This window comes from Bos indicus x Bos taurus, chromosome 19 (genome assembly GCF_003369695.1).
Source record: "Bos indicus x Bos taurus breed Angus x Brahman F1 hybrid chromosome 19, Bos_hybrid_MaternalHap_v2.0, whole genome shotgun sequence".
Lineage (NCBI taxonomy): Eukaryota > Metazoa > Chordata > Mammalia > Artiodactyla > Bovidae > Bos > Bos indicus x Bos taurus.
The window spans coordinates 24,094,509-24,106,503 of NC_040094.1; the positions used below are offsets into that span (position 1 = coordinate 24,094,509).

At 56.1% G+C, this 11,995-nt stretch overlaps 2 protein-coding genes across 4 annotated transcripts; both read left to right on the top strand.

Annotated features, from left to right (window-relative positions):
- The first annotated feature begins 1,673 nt into the window (after nucleotides 1-1,673).
- DPH1 (diphthamide biosynthesis 1) lies at nucleotides 1,674-11,341 on the top strand. Of its 3 annotated transcripts, none has more exons than XM_027517064.1 (13): nucleotides 1,674-1,780; nucleotides 3,591-3,743; nucleotides 3,866-3,929; nucleotides 5,553-5,674; nucleotides 6,060-6,217; nucleotides 6,337-6,458; nucleotides 8,085-8,153; nucleotides 8,553-8,709; nucleotides 8,824-8,924; nucleotides 9,590-9,668; nucleotides 9,943-10,083; nucleotides 10,240-10,347; nucleotides 11,070-11,341. In XM_027517064.1, exons 1-12 carry the CDS (start codon nucleotides 1,720-1,722, stop codon nucleotides 10,327-10,329), a joined length of 1,317 nt encoding a protein of 438 aa, XP_027372865.1. In that variant the 5' UTR covers nucleotides 1,674-1,719; the 3' UTR covers nucleotides 10,330-10,347; nucleotides 11,070-11,341. The 3 variants fall into 3 exon arrangements, with proteins under 3 accessions (XP_027372865.1, XP_027372867.1, XP_027372866.1); XM_027517066.1 differs by lacking the exon at nucleotides 1,674-1,780 and adding an exon at nucleotides 1,800-1,823; XM_027517065.1 differs by lacking the exon at nucleotides 1,674-1,780 and adding an exon at nucleotides 1,844-2,152.
- OVCA2 (OVCA2, serine hydrolase domain containing) lies at nucleotides 10,307-11,886 on the top strand. Its single transcript, XM_027517072.1, has 2 exons — nucleotides 10,307-10,706; nucleotides 11,070-11,886. The coding sequence occupies exons 1-2, from the start codon at nucleotides 10,394-10,396 to the stop codon at nucleotides 11,567-11,569; spliced, it is 813 nt and encodes a 270-aa protein (XP_027372873.1). The 5' UTR covers nucleotides 10,307-10,393; the 3' UTR covers nucleotides 11,570-11,886.
- The last annotated feature ends 109 nt before the right edge of the window (nucleotides 11,887-11,995 follow it).

Genomic DNA, 11,995 nt, shown 5'->3' on the forward strand with positions numbered 1-11,995 from the left:
CAGCCAGGGGGTGGGGGCGACTGTAGGCGGGTGCTGTAGTGTAAGGTGGGGGTGCGCTGTGCCCGCCTTCTTGTCAGGCAGTAATTACTCAGACTGCTGAGTAACTCTGGCAGGGAGACCCCCACAGACAGATGGAGGTGTTCTCGGCCTAAGTTGAATGACGGCCCCCAGTGTCCTGCACAGCAGGGTCTTCAGGCACAGGCTTGTTTGCTAAAGGGGGCCACACAATTCATTCAGGCCAGAGGCTGTGGGGTGGTGCTATAAGAGGATGGGGGCCTTCTATTACCAGTGGGCCCCACTTCTGCTGAGGGAAAGGTCCTAAGGGGTGCGGGGCCGGCTAGGGAAAGGCCATCACTCTGTACTGAAGCGGGTCTTTCCCTCTTGGGACTCTCAGCTGCATCCAGAGCTAAAGCTGCCCACAGACTGGGCCTTCGTGTCCTGAATGTGGAGGGGCTGGACTCAAGTGGACCCCGGAATTGAGATCTTCCACACTGGGGGTCTGGAGAACCTGAGGGATTGAGAAAGCGCAGGCTGGACTCTCATCACACTGATGGGTTGTTCCTTGGGCCACATTCCTGTCCAAAGGTGTGACTGTCCTAAGAGCATTCTTTGGGGGTCTGAGGGGCAGAGCACTGACCCCTTCTGGTCTGCCCCCCGGCTGCTCATTCCCAGCCTGCCCAGCCAGCCCTCCTCTGTGGGCTGTGTCCCAGGCAGGACCTGTCCCTGGTTTCTTGTTTTTCACTTCTCTCTGCACCTTAATTAGGAGTTTCCAAGCAGGGAGGGCCTCCAGGGGAGCCTGAGGCCACAGAGCTGCCTTAAAGGGCCAGCTGTGTTCACACAGAGCAGAGAGGAAGATGGTGCCAGAGGGCTGGGTGGGCAAAAGGCCCTGGGGGTGACTGCTCTGTGGGGCAGACCTTGCTGAAAGCCAGTCCTGCAGGCAGTCGGCTCTTCCAAAGGTCAAGGCTGTCCCACTGGCCACTTTGCCTTCTCTTTGGGATTCCAGGAGCTTATAGGCCGGCTACCTAGGCCAGAGGAGCAGCCAAGGGGGGTAAACGTTGGCCAGAATCCCGAAGGTTTAGGCAGTCGAGTCCTTGGACTTCCCTTTTCTCCCAGGAAAGACTCAGGCTGGAGTCCTTCCCCTGGTAGCAGTTTTTCACAGTGAACCTTCCACATTGTCGGTTCTAGAGGTGTAAGGGCATCCCAGCACTCCGGAAATCGGCCTCAAGACTCAATTTGGCACTGGCTCAGTGGGCGCTGAGTTCTGTCCTGTAGGGACAATGGGATCCTCTGAGGCAGAGAATGCGGCCCCGCCCATAGGTGTCCAGGGCTTATTAGGAGGGCAGATAGGGGAGCTGAAGGAAGACCCGGCGGTGCTTCCATTTACAAGACTGCGTCCCCCGAACTAGGGCAGGGAGTCTTTACAAAGGAGGGCACTTGTCCAGGAGAGCCAGGTTCAGGCTGCTCTCAAGGGGAGGAGGGGACAGGGTCGCCGGGAGAACGGAACCACAGTGGTCGACGACCACTAGGGGCTCCCAAGAGTCCCGACCTTCCCGGCTGAGACAAGTGGCCCACTCTGGCCCCGCCCCTATCTTTCTCCTTCACGGTCCCCGCCCCGCAAATCCCCGCCCCTCGCTGGCCGATCGGCGATCTATTGCACTGTCTGCGCTCTCTGCATTCTTCTAGCGCTGTCTTTTTGGTCCCAACGTGGGTCCGCTGGCGATGGCGGCGCTGGTGGCGGCCGAGGCCGCAGAGTCTTGCAGCCGAAACGGCCCGGGCAGAGGTGGGTGCTAGGACGCTGCGGCCTCCGGACCTCGCATCTCGGGGTAGGGCCCCTGAGTCAGGGACAGGACCAGCCCACTTTAACGGCGGCGATGCCGTTCTCCGCCAGATTCGGAGGGTCTCGTAGTCACTCGCTCCGAGTCACTGTCGCTGGAGTCCAGGGGGACCGGTCTTTCTTATGCGACCTTAGGGCACCATCGGGAGCAACCCCTCCTAGAAGCTTGTAATCCTCAAGCCAGAAACGCTGCCTCCCTGCCTTGGCGGGCAGACAGACTCATGAAGACTCAAGGATGAGACGGACCCGACGGGGAGGGAAGGAGCCAGGCGTGTTGGACGGGGCATTCCTCAAGTCTGCCTTCAGAGGATGCTTTACGTAAGAGGCACAAGGTTTCATTAACCTGGCACTTATGGAGCGCCCGCTGAATGCCAGGCCTGTGCTAGGTGCAGGGACTAGACTGCAACCCTGCTCTCAGGGATCTCACCGTCTACCGGCGAATACTGACGTAAACAAAAGGTTACAGCCAAATGGTAAAGAAGGAGGAGCCTACTGGCCTTTGGGACAAATTGAGCTGCTAGGACTAGCGGCTCCCACAACCCTGCAACCACTAGGGACTTGGGCCTGTCAGAGGAGCTTCTGTGAGGGCCGGCCCAGAGGCACTTAACTGGTGTTCCAAGGCCTTTGAAACAACTGAACAAGTACCATAGCAGTGGTTACATTCAGATCGGGACTTAGGGTCCCAGCCTGCCATTCTACTTCTCCACTGCACCATCACCATCATCACCCCTGTGTCTACTGCTGCCCCAAACACGTACCCACACACAGAGGCTGAAGTGTCAGTCTAGCAGGATCTCTGGTAGAAGTTCTGGCAAATAGTACAGGCTCAATAAATACTCGCTAAATGAGTCCATTTCTCGCCTTTTCACACTCTTGAACTGTCTGGTGCCTAAAGAGATGCCCAGGTTGGGCTAAACTGCATTGTGGGAAGTAAGGATGCCGAGTAAGGGGCTGTAGGCTTCCTAAAGGACTACAGTGTTTCTTCTCCTTTAATCTTGGGGGTGGGAGGGTTGTAATTATTTGTGTCCCTACATTTCGCCCTCTAGACTACAAGCCCTTAAAGGGCAAGATCACTTTTCTATCCTACCTGTTTGCCTACAGTCCTGACTAGAGTGTATTCTTTCCAGCCTTCCAGGAATGGGAAGTAGGGGAGAATGATGGAACTAGGGAACTTAAGTTGGTTAAATGTATGGTGCTTATTTACCTTTTGAATGAGGAGAGGGAAGAAGCAAGAATTAACCAGTGTAGACATAGTCAATGGGACTCGAGTAAGGAAGAAAGTATTTTAAATTAGTACTTATAACAGTTTGTTTATAGATCTCATATCTAGGATCTCAGAACTTCAAGGCTTTCTCAGGGGCTGGGAGCAGAGGGACATTTTCCCAGACTGATTGGGCTGGCTGGGCTCTTGGGCTTTCCTCAGGATTGTTCTCTATCAAGGGGCAGTTGTGTGGATATTTTTCCCATTTCCCCCTCAGTTGTGTCCCCTGGTGCCAGCTCTACTCTCAGGGTGAGCTACACATTCAAGTCCTTGATTCCCAATAATCTCATAACATGGAAATTAGTTACACAGACTTCCTCCTAGCTCAGTGGGTTGTCTCTCCAGCTTCAGGATGAACTCAGTGGGGAAGAAGGCTGGGCCAATCTCCTTGGCTTCTGGGATCTGGGCCTTAAAGTTGGGTGGCATTAACAGTTCCATCAGGTCTGGCTGTGATTTAGGCCAGGCACCAACTCAGGCCTCTCACATTTATCCTAGGTCGAGCCCCTCGGGGCCGCTTGGCCAATCAGATCCCGGCTGAGATCCTGAACAATCCCCAGCTGCAGGCGGCCATCCAAGTCCTGCCTTCCAACTATAACTTTGAGGTTCCCAAGACCATCTGGAGGATCCAACAGGCCCAGGCCAAGAAGGGTGAGCCCCCCAAGCTCTGAGCTGGAGTACAGGTGGAGAGGTGGTCTGACCCAGCCAGGGGGGTGTTCCCATCCCAGCCTTTTCCCAGTCCTGTGCTCTCATGTCTCTGCATTCTCTTGCAGTGGCCTTACAAATGCCCGAAGGCCTCCTCCTCTTCGCCTGTACCATTGTGGATATCTTGGAAAGGTGAGCCTTGGGGCACTGAGGAAGCTGAACCGAGACCTTCCCAGTGTCCATTATAGCTCTGGCTATCGACATCCTTTTTTTTCCTTTCTGGACCTCTGCCTTACTGTGTTCCTTCCCACAACCATACACACACCAAGGGAAAAACCCCAGTCTAAACTCCTAGCCTGCTACAATACCTCCTTGTCTCTATAAATCTCCCCTTCGCTAAAAAAAAGAAGTTGGGAGGGAGAAATGAGTCAATTTCATTGTCTTCAAAGCTGGGCCCAGAGCAGATGGTGGGGCCTCAGGAAGAAGCTGAGAGCCCCTAGAGTTGACCCTAGAATGGGCTGGGTGGTCAGCGTGGAGTCTGGCTATGGGGGGAGACTTTTTCTCTGGCACATTTGGAGGAGCGGGGCAAGGGGGGCTTGGCAGCAGGAGAAGTGCCTAGGAGATGGTATTCAGTTCCTCCACCTCCCTCATCTAAGTTTCTTCAATACAATGAGCCATCCTCAGGAGGGGGGTGAGCGCTCAGCCATCTGGAACCGGCACAGGAACAGGGAAGGCGAAAGAAGAAAGGGAGGTCATCTCGTGATGGGAACCTCCCACTTCCCTGCTGCTGCCCTCCCCCCACCCCGCCTAGCATCCCGCAGCCACAGACTCACTTCCCTGCTCCCACCCTCTTGCCCCTTGGGGATGCTCTCTGGGGCTCAGGCCAATTTGCATACATTTTAATCTATAAAAAATTAAGTGCTCCGGCTGACTCAGATGCCTGGGCTGCATTCTAAGGAGCTGAATAATCTGCTTCTGTGCACAGCCTGATTTGGGGAAAGGGGTGGTGTGGGGGGAGGGGCGCTGCCTGGCAGCAGCTCAGTGTTCCCCACCACACCCCCAGGAGAAGAACAGGGAGACACCCCCCCCACCTCCCTGTCCCTGAGCCAGACTCCATGCCCCAGGGGTGGGTCTCAGGGAAGAGCTGGGCCCCTGGCCCCATTCCTGTGGTGAGTTTAGGGGCTGTGGGGTCTTCCTCACCCACCCCCATCCCCCAGTGATTCAGGCCTGGCAGCAGATCCCAAGGCATTGCGCTGGCCATAGCCCACTCTTCTGACGCATGAGGCATGTGGGTGGCACCATGTGCTGTGGGGGAGCTGTTCATGGGTTCCCCCATCCTGGCACAGAGGGCCTTGACTAAGGGTGGGAAGGCAGCAGGGGTTCTGGGCGACTGGGAGGTTATGCGCATCCACCACGCGTCACAGTGCCAGGGCGTGGAAACCGGTGTCTTTGCCAGTATGTGCATGCATCTGGCTCTGGGTGGGATGAGTCAGGGCAGCGGAGGTCTGTGGTTGACCCATATGTATGCCAGGCTGAGGCTGGGGGGCGGGGGTCCTTCTTGCAGTTGGAGTCCGGGCAGAGGAACCAGGGCGCTGCAGAGTCCATCCGCATACAGCTAGAGTTCCAGGAGCTCCTGCCAGACCTGGGGGAGGTAGCAGCTGGGCCCCTCCTACTCTGTTGGCAGAAGTGGCAGTTGCCAACCCAAGGGATTGGGAGAGGCAGGCAGAGCAGAGCTGGGCCCTGAGATATGCCACATTCAGGTCTCTCTGCCACCTCACTCCTTGTGTCACTGTCCCCTCATTTCCACCCCCACAGGTTCACGGAGGCCGAAGTGATGGTGATGGGAGACGTGACCTACGGGGCTTGCTGTGTGGACGACTTCACTGCAAGAGCCCTGGGAGCTGACTTCCTGGTCCACTATGGCCACAGCTGCCTGGGTACAGGCCGCCAGGACGCCCAGACCCGGCAGGGAGGCGGAAGTGCACGCTCGTCTCCATCGCAGTGCCTGGTGCTGCTTGCGTGCATGGGTCCCTCCTGGCATCTGGGATGGCCTTGGCCTTCCTGCTCCATGGGTGGAGCTTGCCTTTGGACTTGGTTGCCTTGGAAACCATGCTGCTGTCCCAGTTGTGGGTGTTTGAAAGGCTGTTGGTAGTAGAGCAGGCTGGACCCCCCAGTTGAGTGGCAGAGATGGAGCTTCTAAAAGACCCGTGACACTATCCTCCCCACCTCCCCGAACCCCCCGACTGTCCTCAGGCTGAAGCTGCTTGTCCTCTGCCCCTCTTGCCTTCCAAAACAGTCTCCTGAACTCTTCTCTCCTCCCAGTTCCCATGGACACCTCGGCCCAAGACTTCCGGGTGCTGTATGTCTTTGTGGACATCCGGATAGACACTGCCCACCTCCTGGACTCTATCCGCCTCACCTTTCCCCCAGCCAGTGCCCTTGCGCTGGTCAGCACCATTCAGTTCGTGTCAACCTTGCAGGTAAGTGAGCTGGTCTCCGGGCTCTTCCTGGGTCCCCACGTCAGGTGCTCCAGGCTGGTTCTCTGGGCCTGGCTCTCCCTCCCCGTCCACTTGCTTCCCTTGCCTCATTCTCCCTACAGGCAGCCGCCCAAGAGCTGAAAGCTGAGTATCGTGTGAGTGTCCCACAGTGCAAGCCCCTGTCTCCTGGGGAGATTCTGGGCTGCACGTCTCCCTGCCTACCCAAGGAGGTGGAGGCTGTGGTGTAAGTGGAAAATGGGGGGCCAGTCATAGAGACATAGGAAAAGTTCCCTAGGTTCCTCTGAACACTGAGGTTCATCGTCCAGGAAAGGAAACTGAGTCTCAGATTCCTTAGCCATTCGCTCAAGGTCACCCTGCAAGATGGGGACCAAAGAGGGTTTCAGGTTCCCCAGCTCCCTCTCCAGTGCTCTGGCCAACATCCAGAAGACTATCCCCAGGGTGGGGCAGGAATGAGGGCCTCATGGGGGCAGACAAGGGTGGGGCTCAAAATGGTGCAAATATAATTGGAGAAGATGGATGGGCACGCCCAGGCTGCAGCCCCATTAATTTAGCATCTGGACAGCTAACAAGCAGGAGCAGCGTGTCTCCTGCCGCCTAATTATTTTAGGTAATAGAAATGCTTAATGTTGTGTGAATGCAGCCAGCCTCGGAGCCGACAGCCCCCCCGCTAAGACTGAGGAGGGGAGCCCCATTCTTAGCTAATGGCAGGGAAGGCGGAGGGGCAGTCCCCTGACTCAGCCCCACGTCCGGGGCTGCTGATGCTGCTCCTACAAGCTTTGCTGCACCCACATAGGACATGCCTGCCCCCAGAGAGGCCCACGTCAGGGCCTTCCCTTTCCCTGGCAGCCCTGCTCCCAGGTGGGCATTCCCTCTTGCCTGAGCATACATAACTCTCAGCTCATACATGCCTGCCCCTGGGGGCTTCGGGTGTCTGTTGGAGGGAGGAACACCCCGACTGTGTGTTGGCCATTCATCACAATTTGGTGTGGTCTCCCAAGAGAGAAGGAGCTGCCACGTGGACTGTCTTCCATGCTGTGGCCTCCATGATCTGGGAAGGTACAGTTAAGGACAGCATCTCCTAGCCCTGCTTGATACAGCCTGGTGTTTAAGCCTAGAATCAAGTCCCAGGTATACTGCTTAACAGAGCTGTGTGACTTTGGGCAAGTTTCCTAACATCTCTGAACCTCACTTGTATCTTTTTGAAATGGGGATTCAAGTTTCTCAACATCCTTGAACCTCACTAGTATCTTTTGTGAAATGGGTAGCTTGGAGGATTACCTGTTAGGACTGAGTGAAGTCATATATGTCAGGTGTTTAGCCCAGGCCTGGTACACCGAAGGCATGAGCCCAGTAAACAGTGGCTCTTATTACAGTTCAGTAACTGGACCCAAGAGCTATTTTGAGCAGAGAGTAGTCAAACTATATATACACCCTGAAAGCTCATTTATGGCCCAGATGACACCCTGAACACCACTTCCCACATCCGTACTGAGCTAGGTGAGGGACAGTCTGTCCTCCTACCTCCATGTTAGTCTCTCTAGAGCCTTCCCATGACCCTGGCTGGCTCTTTCCTCTTCCCCTAGAAGGTTTGGGTGGGGATAGGGGCAGTTCTTAGACTCTGCATTACATAATTAGAGGGGCCTTAATGGTCCTCCAGTTCAAACTCCTATTTTACATGTGAGACAGCCAGGGCCTTGGGGGTGGGAGGAGGGGTTTTAAAGGATGGCTTGTCCCAGTTCATATACACCGCAGTGTAACCAGCCAAGAACTCAGTCCTCTGGACCTCCAAGCCGGTGCCTGCTTCTGGTGCCCCATCCCACCCTCATGGCCCGCTTTCTCCCTGCTGCAGGTATCTTGGAGATGGCCGCTTCCACCTGGAGTCTGTCATGATCGCCAACCCTAACATCTCCGCTTACCGGTATTGGCTAGACTGGGCTGACCAGCTGGGAAGGGGGTGGAGTCCCCTGCCCCTGAGACCCTCAGTCAGCCCCAAATTTCCTCACCCCAAGGCCACTTAACAGCCCCCAGCCCTGAGGATCTGAGGTTCTAAATCTGGATCCCAGACGTAGGGTTGCTGCTACACAGCACCTCCTCATCCACTGGATCCACAACCAGATCCTAGAACCCTCTCTCACTCATGCCTGCTCCAGCTGTGGAACTGATCTTCCCAGTAGCAGTCTCTGCTCTTGCCTCTGTTCCTAATTGCCTGCATGGAGCCTGAAGGTTCCGAAGACCAAGGTGCTGCATGAGGGAGCTGTGTGTACAGCACAAGTTCTGTGAGTGGCTGTCCCAGTGACCCTGACAGCTTCTTTTCCAGATACGACCCTTACAGCAAGGTCCTGTCCAGAGAGCACTATGACCACCAGCGCATGCAGGCCAACCGCCAGGAAGCCATAGCCACTGCCCGGTCAGCTAAATCCTGGGGTCTCATCCTGGGCACTTTGGGCCGCCAAGGCAGTCCCAAGATCCTGGAGGTTAGAGGGCTTTGGGAAAGGGGACTAGCTGGGAACCCAGCTGAGAAAATCAGGAGGCCCAGGGATTTACTTTGGCCGCTTGATCACCCCAGCTCTGCCTCCCTCTCCCAACAGCACCTGGAATCTCGGCTCCAAGCCTTGGGACTTCCCTTCGTGAGGCTGCTGCTCTCTGAGATCTTCCCCAGCAAGCTCAGCCTCCTTCCCGAGGTGGATGTGTACGTTTCCCCACCTTAATCTATCTAGCGATGACTGGCTAAGGAAGCTTAGAATCTGGGTTCTGCCCATCACCTATTGCAGGCTGGAGTCGTGCTCCCATGACCATGAAATTTTAATGTTTAGAGAGCACTCATCTCGCAGGGGCTACTTTTGGCTATGGGTCAACCCAACTTTGGCTTGGGGGCTCACAGGCAACGGCTACGTCATAGTCGTTCTGTGTGAGATGAGTTTGAGGGGTGGTTGGCACTTGCATTGGACCAGGCGCTAAATTTTATCCTGGGGTCTGATTGCAAACATGCTGCCCAAGCCCTCTCTTCAGAAAGGTCATAGTCAGGGACTTCCTGACCGTCCAGTGGTTGAGACTTCACCTTCCAGTGTCGGGGGCTGCAGGTTTCAATTCCCTAGTTGGGGAGCTAAGATCCCACATAAGATATGCAATATTGTAACAAATTCAATAAAAACCTTAAAAAAGCTCACATTGGAGGAAACAAGAAAACAATGTCATAGTGCTATTCTAAACAGCAGTGGGTGACAGTCTTTACTTTCGAATTAATAGTAAGCCCCGTTGAGTGTGTTGGGGACACAGTCATGTTCTTCAGCATGCTGGCAGGAACAGGGAGGCTACCCCCTCCCCCAGGATCTGACCTGATTTCCCTTCTTATAGGTGGGTGCAGGTGGCATGTCCACGCCTGTCCATCGACTGGGGTACAGCCTTCCCCAAGCCGCTGCTCACACCCTATGAGGTAACACTAGGTTCTGAAAATCCCTGGGGGAGAATGGGCTTTACCCTTAGTTCTGTCCTGGAAGGGGTCCTCAGTGGAGCAGCACTTAGGTTACAGCGGAGGCACTTCCTAGCTGTGTGGCCTTGCGCAAGTCCCTTCCTGCTCTCTGAACCTCACATTTCCTTTCTATGCTATGGGTATAATAGGACCTTCGTAGGTCATCGTGAGGACTGAATTAAATAATCCTGCGTAGAAAAATGTCGGCAAGTGTCACTGTCCAGATTTTCTCCCCCAGGCGGCGGTGGCCTTGAGGGACATTTCCTGGCAGCAGCCCTACCCTATGGACTTCTACGCCAGCAGCTCCTTGGGGCCGTGGACGGTGAACCACGGGCGGGATCGGCTGCTCCAGGTCCCAGGCCGGCTGGCCCTGGGGAAGGTAGGAAGGGACACCAAGGAAGACCGAGGGGCCTGGGAGCGGCCGCCCAGGCGGCGCGAGCCGAGGCCGCCGCCCTGCGGCCGCTAAGGGAAATGCACGACAGCGGGGTGGGGAACGTCGCAGAAGCGGGACCGTGACCAAAGTCTGCCACCTCAGGTTCAGGGGGGGCCCGCGCGCCCCTCTCCAGCCGCGGCTTGCGAGGCTTGCAGCTGCAGAGACGAGGAGGTGTCGCCGATCGCTCTCTGAGACGCTCCTGGTTCCCAGGTATCAGCCCTACTTCTGGACCTGCCGCACCCTCTTCCCCGTTGTCATGGCAATGTTCGCTTGCTCTGAGGCCCGCCTCCAGGGTGGTGGCTGTTTTGGGTCCCGCCCTTCGTGTTCAAGTTCCGCTCGGGGAAAGGCTGCTTCCGGTTCCTCTGTCGCGCACGCGCTATGCAGGATGGCTGCGCAGCCGCTTCTGCGGATTTTGTGTCTGGCGGGTTTTCGGCAGAGCGAGCGGGGCTTCCGTGAGAAGACCGGAGCGCTGCGGAAGGCGCTGCGGGGCCGCGCAGAGCTCGTGTGCCTCAGCGGCCCGCACCCGGTCGTGGACGCAGCGGGGTCGGAGGGCGCCAGGCCAGACTCTGGTGAGAGGAGCCCTGCCCGGAAATGCGCCCAGAGTTTTCTGTCTTGCTTCGTCCGCGTAACACCTGCCTGCACACAGCCACCCTGTCCCTCCCCACATTCCTGCCATCCTCCCCCTTCATTCTGCCCATCCACGCCATCTCTGCCAACCTAGCCCCTTGCTTATATTCCTGCCTGGTCCTCCCAGACTTCTATCCATCTCCTCTCCAGGTCAGTCTGTTCCCCGCCTCATTTTCCCCAGACTTGCTACTCTGCCTCAACCACCTCTCTTTCCCTCATTCCCAAACCCTCCCTCACTCCCTTTATTTCATTTCCCCTGGATTTCCCCTTGCCTTAACTCTGTACTCTGTCCTTCATCGCCGTAGGACCCTGCCCTCCGGAGGAGCAGCCTCAAGGCTGGTGGTTTTCCGAACAGGAGGCAGACGTTTTCTTGGCCTTGGAAGAGCCCACGGCTTGCAGAGGTCTGGAGGAAGCTCTGGAAACGGTGGCACAGGCACTGAACAAGCTGGGGCCTTTCGATGGGATCCTTGGTTTCAGTCAGGGGGCTGCGCTGGCCGCTCTTGTGTGTGCCCTTGGCCAAGGCGGCGATCCCCGCTTCCCTTTGCCCCGGTTTGTCATCCTCGTATCTGGTTTCTGCCCGCGGGGCCTTGGCCTCATGGAACCCATCATGCAGGGCCCCTTGTCACTGCCTTCCCTCCATGTCTTTGGGGACACTGACGGCGTCATCCCCTCTCAGGAGAGTATGCAGCTGTGTAGCCGTTTCGATGGAGCCGTCACTCTTACCCACTCTGGTGGCCACTTCATTCCAGCAGCTGCACCCCAGCGCCAGGCCTACCTCAAGTTCTTGGACCAGTTTGCAGACTGAAAGCTCTACAAAGGCCTTTGCCTTTGCATCCCCTTTCCACTCCCCCCACCCCCATGACCTTGATGCAGCCTCTGTAATCCCTGCGTTTCTTTTTCTACCTAGAAATCTTCCCTACTATTAGGGCACCTCACCATCTCCAATTAAGAGACAAATATCAGTACTTAAGACTCATAAGCCCAGCTCTGCACTCAAAGAAAAGGGGGAGGATTAGGAGGCCTCAATGGACTTTGACCTTGGCATCCTGAATGAATAGGGGATGACAGGAAAAGCTGAGACTTTTCCAGCGCTGCCACACAATAAAGTGATTTGGATTTTGAGCATCTTTTTCCTGGAAAAGATACACAGGAAAACTCGTTTTTATCTTTTTTTAAAAAGTGGATTCCTGGCCATCAACACAGCCTCCAGGGCAGCACCAAGCAGGGAGGT

What these genes read in the sequence shown, in the direction of transcription:
- DPH1 (XM_027517064.1), top strand. Translation starts at nt 1,720, where the DNA reads ATGGCGGCGCTGGTGGCGGCCGAGGCCGCAGAGTCTTGCAGCCGAAAC. An exon ending in ATTGTGGATATCTTGGAAAG is followed by an intron (nt 3,930 to 5,552) that starts GTGAGCCTTGGG and finishes CCACCCCCACAG; the next exon opens with GTTCACGGAGGCCGAAGTGA. An exon ending in GCCGGCTGGCCCTGGGGAAG is followed by an intron (nt 10,084 to 10,239) that starts GTAGGAAGGGAC and finishes CTGCCACCTCAG; the next exon opens with GTTCAGGGGGGGCCCGCGCG.
- OVCA2 (XM_027517072.1), top strand. Translation starts at nt 10,394, where the DNA reads ATGGCAATGTTCGCTTGCTCTGAGGCCCGCCTCCAGGGTGGTGGCTGT. An exon ending in GGGCGCCAGGCCAGACTCTG is followed by an intron (nt 10,707 to 11,069) that starts GTGAGAGGAGCC and finishes TCATCGCCGTAG; the next exon opens with GACCCTGCCCTCCGGAGGAG.